Raw genomic sequence first — 14,964 nt, forward strand, 5'->3', positions numbered from 1 at the left:
AGAAGAGAGGGCAAAACACTTTTTGAGGAGGAATAGAGTAAAAGAAAAGACAGAGACAGAGACTGAGTGAGAATAGAAAAAATGGGGTGTGGGAGAATAGGATGGAGGAAAATATATTTACAATAATAACTGTGAAAAAAAGTTTGAAGCAAATTTCACTGATAAAGATCTCATTTCTCAAATATATAGAGAACTGAATCAAATTTGTAAAATTACTTGCCATTTCCTAAATGATAAATGAGCAAAAGCTATGAACAGCTTTTAGATGAAATAAAGCTATTTATAGCTATATGAAAAAATGTTCTAAATTACTATTAACTAGAAAAATGCATATTCAAACAGTTCTGAGGTACTACCTCATACATAGTAAATTAGTTACCTAATAGGAAGGAAAAGAAAAATGACAGAGGCTGGAGGGGATGTAGTAAAAATGAAACATTAATCCATTGTTGGTGGAATTGTGAACTGATTTAATCATTCTATAGATCAGTTTGAAAGGGATATATGTCCAAAAAGCTATAAAACCATGCATATTCTTTAACCTAGCAATATTACTACTTGGTCTGTATCCTAAAAGAGATTTTTAAAAAGGAAAAGGAACTATATGTATAAAATGTTTATAATACCTCTTTTCTTGTAGCAAAAAATTGGATACTGAGGGGTTGGCCATCAATTAAGGAATGGCTGAACAAATTATACTATGTAATTGTGATGGGATACTATTTTGTTATAATAAATGATGAGCAGTATGGTTTCAGAAAAACCTGGAAAGACTAATATAAACGGATGCAAAGTAAAATGTACAAATACACAAGTACAAAATAATAACAATATTGTAAAATGATCAACTGTGAATGAATTAGTTATTCTCTGCAGTACAATGATCCACAACAGCTCTAAAGGACTTATGATGAAAAATGCTACCCATCCCCAGAAAAAGAACTGATGCTATCAAAATACAAGCATACTTTTTAAAATTTCTTAAATTCTCTTGAAAAATTTTTTGGTCTATGTTTTCTTTCACAATATAACTAATATGGAAATATGTTTTACATGGCTATCCATGTATAACCTATATTGAATTGCTTTCATTTTCAATGGGGAGGGAGGAAGGGAGAGAATTTGGAACTCAAAGTTTTAAAAATGAATGTTGAAATTTTTTTATTTGCATTGGGGGGAATAAAATACTAAATATTAGTATATTGATTTTTCTTTTTTCTTTTTGGTAAATATTCTTTTTCCAATTAAATATAAAGATCATTTCTAACATTCCCTTTTTATAAGATTTTGAGTTTCATAATTTTTTTCTCTTCTTTCCTCCTGTCTCCCCTCTCCAAGATGGCAAGCAATCTGATATAGGTTATGCATGTGGAATCAGGTAAACATTTCCACATTAGTCATATTGTGAAAGAAAAACAGAACAAAAGGGAAAAGCCATCAAAAAAATGAAAATAGTAAACTTTGGTTTCCATTTAGACCCTACATTTTTTTCTCTGGATATGGATAGCATTTTCCATCAAGAGTTTTTTGGGATTGTCTCAAATCATTGTATTGTTGAGAAAATCTAGGTCAATCATAACTGATCATCACACAAATTGTTATTGCTGTATACAATGTTCTCCTGGTTCTGCTCACTTCACTATTAGTTTATGTTAAGTCTTTTTACCTGCTCATCATTTCTTAGAGCACAATAGTATTCTATTACATTAATATCCCACCACCATTCCCCAACTGATGAACATTCCCTCAATTTCCAGTTCTTTGCCACCACAAAGAGTTGCTATAAATATTTTTGTACATGAAAGTCCTTTTCCCTTTTTTATGAACTCTTTGAGATGCAAACCTAGTAGTTGTGTGTTGCTAAATCAAAGAGTATGCATTATTTGATTGTTCTTTAGGCATAGTTCTAATTTGCTCATAGTAAGATCAGTTAGAATAGTTAGATCAGTTCACAATTCCACCAACAATGTATTAGTGTCCCAATTTTCCCACATCTCCACCATTTTTCTTTTCTTTCATATTATTCAATCCAATAGGTGAGGTGGTACCTCAAAGTTGTTTTAATTTGCTTTTCTCTAATCAGTATATCCTTTCCAAGTTGAAGCATTTGAACTAAATATGCATTAATGACTCAATTTTATTGCTAATTCCAAAAAAAGTTTCCAAGATGCCATAATTTGCCATAAATGCTATAATAGTTGCCAAGATTACAAGGTAGATTGACGTCAGGATCCAAAAGTCCTTTTCTGGCCAAACTAGTGCTCTGTTTCCTCCTAAGTTTGGTTTTATACGACTTAATGGTTATACCAAGGCAATGCCAGTAGAGATTGGCATGTTCTAGCATTTTGGGAAGGCTTTAAATATGGTCCCAACAATAGACTATATCTGCTTTCTAAATTTTAGCCTACAGAAAGTTGAAGCCCATTACCCATGGGCTGTTCACCAACTTGATAACTTATGGAACAAAGAGAACTACAAAATTATCTTCATTTCTGTGAGTCCCTCTTCTGCTTCTGCAAACTTAGTTAGAAGGTTGGAAAAGAGAAGAAGATACTAAAATCCTGAGAGTTTTTAAATTATCTATGGATGCTGACTTAACTAATGATACCAAGAATGTAAGATCCTTGTACAATGACCAACAAGGGAGAATTCTTTGAGGACCTAAATTACATTATTTACATTACATTAATTACATTAACATTGATATTTTTGGTGTGAATGAATCCTAAAGATATAAGGTAGTTATATGAAAGTGGAAGAAGGCTTATAGTTCTCCTTGGAGAAGCAAATAAAAGAGTTGGCAGATTTTATTTTATCATGCCTCCAAAGACAATAAGAAACATCTTTTCATGATCACCTAATATAAGTGCTTATACTAAGCATTTGTAAAAAAGACTAACTTGCAGGATACTGCATCATATGTACAAACATTTATTACAGAGAATGAGAGGGAGAATGTGTACAACTAAAACTCTCTAAAAATCAACAAATACGTCAACATTCAACAACTTCCATAGAAATATTGGCATAGGGAACAAATAATTATTAGAAAATATGGGTCAAGATTAAGAAATAGATAAGATCCCCAAAGGAGAATTAATATAAAGAGAAGAAAAGTACCATGTCATTGCCTGGATTGGGATATGGAGAGGCAACCATACTAAGAAGATTGAGAAGAAATAGTCAGCCAGAGAATGATCAGATGAGGTCAGCCATAAAAGTCAAGAGAAAAGAGTATGTGGTCACACATATCAGAAATTACAGATACGTCAACGGGGATAAAGAGAAAGAAAAGGTCATTGAATATGGTATCAAAAGAGTACTTTGCAACCTTAGAGCAGTGAGTCATTTGAATCTATATTACAAAAGATTGAGAAATGATTGGGTGGGGAGACAGTAAATATAAGCAATTGCTCATGTGTACTTGGTCTGATCTATTTGCTCTTCCAGTCTTTATCTTCTTTAGTGACATTTCTGGTTCTTTATATAGTCCACATTAAAGTCTAAATGTTTTTCTGTTTCACTAATCAAAGTAGTTTTTATAGAAATACATGCTGATGAATCCGTTCTACTTTTTCATGTATTTGTTGTTCTTTTTTTCATTCGCAAATGCTTTGAGAGTAATCTGACTTATCTATAGACTTATTTTTCTCTTTATTATTCTTTGCCTGTTTCGTGAGGTACTATAACCTGTTAAGTTTTGCAAGTAAATGTATGTCCTAAACTAGTATTGCCTTTGGCCACTATGTTTCTCTGGTTGGCAAGGAATCACCAAGTATCCTCTGAAATGTTTCCTGAAGACTTTTAAGTACATGATGAAACCAAACTTGCCAACTCTTTTGTTTTCTCCAGAGAGAATCTATGAACCGTCCTTTCACTTAGCTGAAAATTTTCTAATGTTTTATGGTTTCACTTATAATGAGAATGCTTAGACTGATATGGTTTAATGCCTCTAGTCAAATAGCCATTTGTTGATTTCAGATGGGGTCTTACATTTTAGCGTGTCAACAGTCAAATTAATGTTGCATTCTAAAAACTATATATTTCTTATACCTTCTACTGCCTTTTTTGAAATTCAGTGGCCAATGAGAGCTAAGTAGGACTATAGATTACTTTGCTTTTTTTGTTTCATGTGTTGCCATGATCAAAAAATTCATTGTTTAGGGGCCAACCTACTAATAATGAGTGTCTCTTTAGTAAGTATACTTAATGAAATAACTTGATGGTTTTCTCCTCAAACAATAACATAGTCCAGCTCCACAGAACCTCTCAGAGCTTTTGCTCCACTGGTCTATTCTCAAAGAACCCAAGATCTACTCCATGCTCTTTGAGGAGGCCTTTATTGAATTGAATTAATCAGTTATTGAATTGATTTGAATTATTAAAATGAATAAAACTGAATTAGTTGATTTTACTTGTAGTAAAGAGCCTTTGGCTTCAAGTGACAGGGCAACCTTTAAGTGGAATAATTATGGGAGACAGAAACAGAATGTCCTTTATAGAAAGTTGCCACTCCTAAATACTGAGCAACCAAATTATAAACTTATGGGATGATTGGCAAGACAAGTGACCTAAGCTAGCTATAGAATGTAAGTTTCCATAGAAATTGAATAACACTATAGTTTAATTTTTCTGTATCTATCTGTGGCCAAAATTTTAAGATAGTTATTCTTTTGGCCTTTTCATCTTGTTTGCCATGAAATATGTAGAAGAATTTATACCATCTAGTTAAATTGAGTAAATTATATATAATGATTCTTTAATTATTGAATCCTCTGGAAGCTTCTTTATAATGAAGTTTTCAGTGGAAAAAAATTCATAAATCCTGTGAAGTAATGTTGGCATAGAGACATATAGCAATAAAAAGTCTGATTGCTTTTTGCTACTTTCTTTTAAGAACCCTATGAGATGACTAGGATGCTCTCAAAAAAAAAAAAAAAAAACCAATCTGGAACATCCTCCATGAACCCAAGCAAAATAAAATGGACTGTATACAAAGTAATAGCAATGTTCTGGGATGACCAGCTGTAAAATGATTTTGCTATTCTCAGTAATAAAATCATCTATGACGACTCTGAAGAATTTTTGATGAAAAATCCTGCCCATACCCAGAGAAGGAACTGATTATGTCTGTATACATATTGAAGCATTCTCTTTTTCTTTATCTCTTTTTTTTTAACTTAATTTTTCTTAATTTTCTTAAAATAAATTTTTCTCATTTATTTTTATTGGGTGGAAGATATATGTTTTCTTTCACAACTTGACTTTTATAGAAATGTCTTGCATAATTTTACATGTGGTTTCTTAATTGTGAGTGGGGATAAGGGAGAGAACCTAAAATTCCTGAATTTTAAAAACAAATGTAAAAAAATTGTTTTTTGAATGTAAATGGGGAAAACATTAAATAAGTAAAAAAAAAAAAAAAAAAAGAAGAAGAAGAAGAAAGAAAGAAAGAAACCTGAGGGAACCCAGGATAGAGGGATCTCAATCAAGTCAGTGCAAACTGGTGAAGTTTTGTTGGGGGTTTTTTTGATGGGGGAGGAATGGTGCTATTGTTATTGTTAATAAAGGTGTACTTCAAAAAAACAGAGAGTTCAGAAGTAAAGTAGTCAAGTTGAAGAGAAGTGTATTTTTGTTTCCTAACTCTTCTATGTAGTTTTTGAGGACATGAGTCAAATCTTGTTATTCTTTTATTCCCAACAATGCCTAGTAAAGTGTCTTGCACTTAATAGTCACTCAATAAATGTTTGTTGAATAAATAAGTAAAGTCATTTGGCTGCTCTGGACTTCTATAAAGTGAGGAGATTGGATTAAATTATCTGCCGGTTCTAATATTCCATGATTCTATAATTATGCTGAAATTTAGATAACCAGGACCAATGGGCAGAATTTATAAGGAGACTTATTTTGTTTCAATAAAAGAAAAAAATTCTAATAATTAGAGCCAATCAAAATTAAAATGACAGCTTCACAAAGTTCACAGTAGTGAGCTCTCTATCACTGGAAGTGTTTAAGAACTTGAATAACCATCTTTCAGAGGTTTAAGAGAAGAGATTCCCATATTGGAAATGACTTTTAAAGTCTCTTCCAAATCTGAATTTCTATTAGTTTGATCACGTTATTATGTCCTATTTTGAAAAATAAACCATAGCAGGAGACTGTTGGAGTTCTATCTATACCTTTTTCTTTTGAGCTACACCTAATGTAAACCTCTCTTCTCCTTCTAAAGGTACTCTGGAAGTCAATAACCCCTCTCAGTCTCAGTTTCTTCAGTGTATATATAAATGCTTATTCTTTTCCTTCAGAAATCATATAAGGTCAGCAAAGCATTCATTTGGTATCATTTTTCTGATGTAGTCATATCATCTTGTTCAGTCTACCTCTAAGCAAGTTTATGAATTTATGAATCAGTTGACTGGGCCTAGAGGTTCAGACCATGGCTCTAGAGGGGAATGAATCTAACCAGATCATACAGGAATTTAAATCCTATTGAACGTGGCCTCCTAATACTTGTGTTCTAGCTAATTGAGCTACTCATAGAAAAAAGTACTTAATTCCCTCAATCCCTCATGTCTTTTTGAACCAATCTAATATAGTAAAACGACTACTTGATCTGAAATCAGAAGAGTGGATAGAAAACTGCCAGCATTGCCACTTACTGCTTGTGTTAACACAGACAGGTGGCACAGTGGATAGAGCATTGGTCTTGGAGTTAGGAAGTTCTGAACTGTTGAATGTCATAATGTCAGGTAAGGGTAATATCAAGCCAGCTGGATAGAATGTAAAGAAACAAATATTTCTGCAATGAAAAATGCTTGGAATGCTAGATAATCCTGGAAGAATTCCAAAAGAGAAGTCACTTCAGGAAAGAGTTTCTTTAATCTTTGGCTCAATTCAGTTTAATCTCGTCCAATATCCAAACAAACAAAAGAAGAGGATCAGAAAATGGATGGTGAGATAAGGGATTTGACACTTAAAGGGAGCAACATTCAGCATTTAAAAGCAGTCAATATAAAGAGTCTCCTTGATTTTGGTTACTCCCCTAAAAACCTTTGGGAAAGTCATTTAACAAACTCTGACCTCAGTTTCTTCAGGATTATAATGAGAGTCGGTTTAAATGGCACTGAATACTATAATTTCACTTACATATGGGTGAAGCTGCTAAGGAACACTTCTAATGTATATGACCCAAGGAAATTTGGGCCAGAGAGCTGAAAAGGACAAAAACTTGGATATCCAAAGTCAAGAGAAGAAACACATCCTACCTAGTTAATCATATCCTGAGATGCGGTAGGAAAGCTTTGTTATCAATTAAAAGCAAAACCAGTCCTTAAACAATCTCCTCCAAGCTTTATTTTTTTTTTTTTTTGCAATTCTTTTAAACATATTTCCACATTTATCATGCTGCACAAAAAAAAAATCAGATCAAAAAGGAAAAAAAAAAACTTCCTTCTTATTTTAAAGATCTATGATTTTATCAGTGGAGCTACTTTTTCAATTGATGTGGATCTCAACCCCTCTATACTTTAGTGGATGACCTATATTAGTTTTTGTGTCAGAAAATTCATCACACCCTCCCCCCAAGGTTAACTTTCTAGTGATGGAACCTCTTGCAGTTTAGCCAGGCTGATAGAAAATATAGTTATCAGTCAACATATTTGTGTCTAAGTCTTTCAGGTTAGTAGAACCTGCTTGCAATCTATGACCATAATTTTCAAGAAACCAGGGTCACCTCTGCACCATGATGATGCATTAGAGGAGGAATTTGATGAAATCTAAAAATTATTAATGGCAAAAAAAAACAAAAAAACTATTAATGGCTTACATATATCAACTCACAGAAATCTTAGAAACAACTCACTGGCCCAGTAGATACATGCTAGTCCCAGAGTAAGGAAGACTTCAATTCAAACCTACCTTCAAAAATTTATTAGCTGTTTCACACTGGAAGATACTTAATCTTTCTCAGCCCAATGTCCCCAGTTTACATATAAATGCTTATTCTTTTTGCTTTAAAGATCATTTAATCTAACACCTTTACTTTAAAAATGAAGCTGAATCCCAGAGAGGGCTTCAAGAAACTCCTTTGATATTTGGGACAATAGCATGAGTCCTGCTGGATTCTCATAGACAGCTGATTTATAAGTGTAGGTCATATGGTAATGAGAATTATAGGCACTAATATGAATTACCAGAAAATTTAAGAAGTTGTGACAATGCCTTTAAATTCATCTAGATATATGCCATCACTAAGGTGGCAGTCTAATAAAACATTGTTTTATACTTGGATTAAGACAGATGTAGATAGAGTTTAAGAAGTGGGGCAGCTAGGTGGTACAGGAGATAGAGCACCAGCCCAAAGTCAGAAGGACTTGAGTTCAAATTTGATCTCAGACACTTAATATTTCCTAATTGTGTGACCTCAATTGCCTCAGGGGGAAAAAAGAGTTCAAAAAGTACTATATTTTAAATTCCTTAATTAGAACTAAAGGAGATTTCTATGAGTTCTGAGAAATAATGAAGATAGTAAAGAAGTTGGAAATGAAGAGAATGACAGCTAGAAATGATAAAGATGTATAAGATTTGAAAATTGAAAGATTAGAATTTGTTAAAAAAATTTCCTTTTTATAAATGTATTTCAGATATGCAATTGATATATTATGTATATAACATTTGTGTAGGGATAATACTAAATTGAAGGTTGTCATCCTTTTGGGTTAATGTGGTCATTTCAGTGTTTTGTGTATTACGTTCTCTTCTAATTCTTTTTTAAATGTTGGCAAACGATATATGACATATGGGATATCCTGATTATTAGCCAGGATATTTGGTTGTTCTATAGATAGATGCCAAACAGAATTCATAGCATAGGTTGTAAACTTCAACAAGAAAAGGAGCTGACAAATGAAGTATATATTTGAAATATACTTGAAGACTTGAGATAGATCAATAAGATAAATAGAAAGATGATAAAAATGTACATGTGTATAGTATATATATTGAATATATATAGTATATATTCAAGAATTGATATATCTAAAAATATATGTATGAATAAATAAATATATTTATTACATATTAACATTATTATTTATTAACATATTATTTATATGTATGTTTATTATATATGTATATATACATACATATGCAGGTAATGTATATGTATATTTGTTTAGATTTAGTTTTCTAAAGCCGTCACTGTGTTGGCTCTAGTCTCTCAAATCTTTTGAAAAGTAAGTAGAGGGAGCAAATGGATCATTAAAATCACTCCTGAAACTAATTGTCCATGACCAGGTCTCATTGTTGAATAAAGATTTTTGAAATCTTTATCCTTCATCCTGAAGAAATATGCTGTGGAGAAAGCAGTGACTTTAGAATCAGAAGTCTAAAGTTTGGCTCTACTACTCATTAGTATGACCTTGGACAAATGGTTTAATTGCTTAGAAATCTTAAATTTCCTCTTCTATAAAGCAAGAATAATTATACTTGCATAGTTAATTATAGGATTCCTAGGTTTGTTTTGAAGACAGCCCTATGTAAATGAGTGCTCTTCTTATCTGGAAGTCCTGTTCTTAGAATATGATTTATCCTTTCCATTGGTCGTTAGAGGTCTGGCACAGGATGTAGAAAAGGAGAGGGAAGAGAAAACTAGTGGAATTATGAGTATAAGCACCCTTCCCTATTCATCCAACAAACAAACAAAAAAAAAAAACTAAATTAAAAAGCTTCTGGTTTGATAAGTTGAGCTTTTTGACATGCCTTTTAGCCAACCAGAAGTAAACTTTTTGCGTCTTTGCTTCCTTTACAGGATCTAGGAATGTAACTGATTCCCACCCCATTGCCACCAGTACACCTGAAGGGAGCAGCTATGGGGCAATAGGTATATACTGAGTCCTCTGTTGGAAGTGTTTCCTGGGGCCCCGTGGGATGAAGAAGCATTTTCTGCCATTGACTAACTGTGTGACCTTGGATTTTTGGACAAGTGGCTTATCCAATCTAGAACTCAGTTTCCTCATCTATAAAAACAAAGGGTTGGACTAGATCATCTTTTTGATCCCTTACAGTTATAATCCTCTAAAATTCTACTTCTTGGTGTTGTGTGTTTTATGTTAGTAGGATTTCCTGGATTGCTTTGTCTTCTACCCTAGAATCCAATGGGGGCTTTTTCTAATTCAACCTGTATGCTTAGGTAATAGCATGTCTGACTAGGTTGTTGATGGACAAGTTTGCTTATTCTCACACTTTAGAAGAGAAAAGGCCTTTCAGAGGAGTAGCTGTACATTATTCTAGGCATTCTGGGCCATGAACAAAACCAGTCCATTCTTTTTGGTTATCTTCATGATTGACCCAATCACTATGGTCAAATCAATCATGTGATAATACACCTAATTTATTATTATTATTATAGCTGGTTCAGTGATTGTCTCAAGGGTACAAACACATTTGGGCAAGTAGGTGCACAATAGATAGAGCACCAGGTCTGCCATCAGGAAGATCCGATTTCAAATCCAGCCTCATTCACTTACTAGCTGGGTAACTCTGGGCAAGTGGCTTAATCTCTGTTTGCCATAATCCACTGAAGAAGAAAACGGCAAACCACTCCAGCATCCCTGCCAAGACAGTATGTATGATCCATGAGGTCATGAAAATTCAAAACAATTGAGTAACAACAAGCAACACAGCTTTTATGAAAACTTCTCTTGTTGGAGTTTGGAGAAATAAAGGGATTGGGAGGAGGGTTGTACAAATTAAACTGCCTCTTCAAGGAAATTTATCTACACACAAGGGGAATACTACTCAAAATGTCCATATAGTAAGAGATGAAGTCCCATGATAGAGTTCTATTTCCCCGCAACAGTTAGAGGCATGTGAGCTCGACACCAGACTGCTTATTTTTGATGCTGCAGAAACAGAATTTTAAAAACCATCTGAGCAGAGGAGGTAGCCAAACCTTCACAAGCTAAACAAATTACCATCTGCTACAAGACACATTCATGGGGAACAGGAGGTATCTTCTTCCCGAAAATGTTGATTTCATTATATAAATGTAGGTATGGCATGTATGACTTTTACTGTAGGCAAATACTCTGTGCAGATAGATGTGTTTGTGCTTATATACATACATGATAGAATCACAACTGTGTATAAAAAATTACATTATTTATATGAAACATGTACTGGAAAATTTGAAATATATAGTATAAGCATGATTTATTTTTTCTAACCAAAAAATTCTGTTGTTTTTAAAAGGATTAATATTAAAATAGTCAGAAGGAAACAATATTAAGCAAAGGTCCAGTGAGAAGAAATTTGGAGGAGAGAATGTGTCTTGAGTATACAATCAGCATATAAACTGATTACAAGATACACACACACACACACACATGATTATAGGCTGGAAACACAATATTTATAGAAAGTCAAGCTTGGACCTTTTGAAAAAAGTTAGTTCTGTGGTTTATGATCATGTAGTTTTCTTAGTTTGAGGACTTCTATGAGTTTCCTGCTTCAGTATTATTTTCTTTGCTTCCAGATGAGTCAGTCTCCAGTGGTGGCAGGCAGATGTCTTCATCAGATGGTGGGGGACGATACCAATCAGACACAGATAGCTCAGTGGAAGAGGAGAGTGATTTTGACACTATGCCAGATATCGAGAGTGATAAAAATGTCATCCGAACCAAGGTATGCCTGCCTAGCCTTGTTCACTTGAAATGAATTTAGAACTTCAGAGATTACTTGTTTTTTTTCTCCATGAAAAGAAGTTAAAAGTCTCCTGTGGTTTCCAAGATTGCTTAGAGAAAAAAGAACTATGGACTTAAGTAAATCTACCTATTAAAGAGCACATCCTTCTCAAAGTTAGAAGAAGAAAAAAAAAAGAATAGGAAGAACTTTGTGGAAAGAGAATAAAGATAAAGGATCACATTAATATCATAAAAGAAAGTATTTATGCCAGTGAGGGTAGAAGGAATTTATAACAATAAAAGAATTACATGAACAGAGTACAGACAACCAAATTATCTAATAATATAAAGAAAATGTACTTTCAAGGGGAAAGTCTTTTTATATACTATGCTAGATTTTATGGGAGATTTAAAAAACGAACTAAACATGGCTTTTGCCTTATTGTGATTCTCAAAAAGTTGAAAAGTTAGTTCTAATGATTGTAATTGTTTTTTGTTTTGTTTTTGTGCTTTTTTTTGTCTTAATCATTTAATAAAACATTTCAGACACTTTAATAGACATTTTACTTCAATCTATTCCCCCAATAGGCAGAAAAAAAATCCTGTGTTTTTTTTTTTTCTATTAAGAAAGTGTTCTTTAAAACAGGAGAAATGAAATAAAGGGAAAGCTATTATCAAAACCTTAGCTCTTAGAGTAAAATCATGCTGGAATATATATAACATGTGAAATACAGATTGTTGTATTTATTTAGTTTTTAGTTAAGAGTAAAATAGGAATCTCAGTATCGGTAACTTTGTTCTCCTAAATGAGCTTCCTACAAATCTAATCCTAATTAAATTACAAAAAATTTCTTTGCAATGACATATTCCCTCTCCACCCAGATGTTCCTCTACCTGTCAGACTTGTCTAGGAAGGACCGAAGAATTGTCAGCAAGAAATATAAAATTTATTTTTGGTAAGTGTAAGGCAGGTAAAACTATGGGCAAAAAAAAAAAAAAATCACAGCTAGGAAAATCACTTTCATTGTCTAAATTAGAGTTTGAGGAAGGGCTTATTGGCTTTTCTTTGAAACAATCACCTTACTGTAATACAAGGGTCAGTCTTTATCAGATAGTAATACTATTCTCTGAAGATGCTTTCCTAGGAAGAAAATATCTACAGAAATGAAAAGTAAGAATAATAGTAATAGCTACCTGGTAAAGTAATTTTATTTCTGGGCCTCAGTTTTCATATCTGTAAAATATGGGGGTAGATGACATCTGAAATTCTTTCTAGCTCTAAACTTATGATCCAAAGACTCTGAAATATGGTAAATTAGAGAACATCATTCTTAACTTTTTGCTTTGGAAGAGGAGGGTTCCCTAATAATAATAATAATAATAATAAGGAATAGTGGCATTATTTGGGGTAAAGAGGACCTTAAGGGAGTTAGGAGGGAGAAAAAGCTAAGGATAGAATTCTTCTCCCTTAAAAAAAGTTACATATTGAATTTATTATATACTTAAAAGACATAATGTGTGTGTGTGCATAATAGAGATTTGCAATTTCATGTAAAATAAACTCCTATTGCATAATATATAAGAAAGTGCTCATTTCATTTGCTGCTTGTTAAATTCTGAATAAAAAGAAAAAAATGGGAAAAAATTTTAATAAAAAATAAAAAACGCCTGAGATGTTTAGCTATCATATCATTTAGTCATTTAATGTTCAAGGCTCTGAGACTGGCTATCCTGTAAGAGTGTTCTTTACCCTTTCATATGTATAATGCCCTTCCTCTGGTTCCTCTCTACCAGCTCCCACTCTCAAATTTGACTGGTAACATGCTGCCATTTGTGACATCTTCTCTTTTCTTCTTCATGGATGCTCTTAATGTTCATTTTAACTATTTCTCTCATACAAAAATGTTAAATAGGGGATCACAAGTCTCATAGTAATATAATTTTCCCCAGTTGCACATACCCTAAGAATGTCCCTTTAACTAGTTCATAACTTCCCAAAAATTCAAAACATTTCTAACATTATCCCACAATACAGGGATGAAATAGGGAAAAGTCAGTGGTATTAACCCCATTTTACAACTATGAGAACATAAGTAGTTTAGTCTTCCCCAGAGATCATAAAAGGAGGCATTAGCAAAGACAGAATTCAACCAAGTATTCTACAACCTGAAGGTTGTTTTGCTAGAGGTTATTTCATTATGGAGTTAGTTTAAGTTGCTCTTATAATTAGCATCACTTCTATGGAACAGTAAAGAATGTGATGGAATTGCATATCTGAAAAATCAGAAAACTTTGATGATGAGAGCTGAAGCTAGAATGAATAAATGACATTCCCAAATAACCCAAACTCTCCTTTTAGCTGATAACTGAATCACTTTCTTCCTTATTTAAATGTTTTGTCAGGGCTGTCAATAGCGGACAATTTGAATTTCTTCTGTACTTTTCTCCAACTCCTCTTTCAGTGAAAGTGTTAATGAACAAAATGTTTTAGAAGTGGCCACAATGAGGGGGGAAGGAGGCCAGAAAAAACAGAGGCTAAATAGTTGACTCCTAAAATAATTTTGAGATTTGATTGACAAAATAAGGTAGCTAATGATGGCTAAATACCTCTTTTAGTTTTTATTTGAAAATATTTCTTATACATTATGAAACAGGAGTAAATCTTATATGAAACTGGGAATCTATTATATACAAATGTTGCATAGTTCTGATAATTGCTTTTTTGTCATTATGGAATTAAATAGTTTCCTATTCCTTTTCATCTCACAGGAACATCACAACTATTGCTGTGTTTTATGCCCTTCCTGTGATCCAGCTGGTTATCACTTACCAGACTGTAAGTTGGTCCATCAGTGAGAGAAGACTATTATTGGCTCTTCGTTTGCCATTACACGTAGAGATGGACAAGTGGATCTGTAAATTTAACAATGGGGGTGTTTTCTCCAGCAATACAGATCATACCACTCACCTGTGTTTTTTTTTTCTGACCATGATCCATGATCTCTCATAAGTTGGATACAAATGGAACAGCTCAATAAGATTAAGGCTACCATGACAAATTCAAGACATAAGTCTCCTGAAGATTCTGGTTAGCTTTTTTGTTTTGTTTTGTTGGCTAGAAAAGTCTTCAGTAGTCTTTCCTGGAATTTAAACGTACCATAAAAGAGATTGTTTTTCACTCACTCAGAACAGAAAATGGAAAGACCAATGTCTGGTGATGAGAATTGGTAATAAGTAGATTTGTTAGGAGCTCAGAAGATACAACATTCTACTGTGTGCTCAA

The 14,964-nt window shown here is 33.1% G+C and overlaps 1 protein-coding gene across 5 annotated transcripts in view; it reads left to right on the top strand.

Annotated features, from left to right (window-relative positions):
- Nucleotides 1-14,964, top strand: part of SIDT1 (SID1 transmembrane family member 1) — a 176,009-nt gene that overhangs the window by 128,149 nt on the left and 32,896 nt on the right. For 4 of the 5 annotated variants that reach the window (XM_003763593.3, XM_031959674.1, XM_023499003.2 and 1 more), the window contains 4 exons: nt 9,809-9,880; nt 11,534-11,682; nt 12,564-12,637; nt 14,451-14,517. In XM_003763593.3, the coding sequence (XP_003763641.2) occupies nt 9,809-9,880; nt 11,534-11,682; nt 12,564-12,637; nt 14,451-14,517 (362 nt within the window). The remainder of the gene's footprint in view (nt 1-9,808; nt 9,881-11,533; nt 11,683-12,563; nt 12,638-14,450; nt 14,518-14,964) is intronic. The other variant, XM_031959675.1, reaches the window with a different exon arrangement.

This window comes from Sarcophilus harrisii, chromosome 3 (genome assembly GCF_902635505.1).
Source record: "Sarcophilus harrisii chromosome 3, mSarHar1.11, whole genome shotgun sequence".
Classification (NCBI taxonomy): Eukaryota; Metazoa; Chordata; class Mammalia; order Dasyuromorphia; family Dasyuridae; genus Sarcophilus; species Sarcophilus harrisii.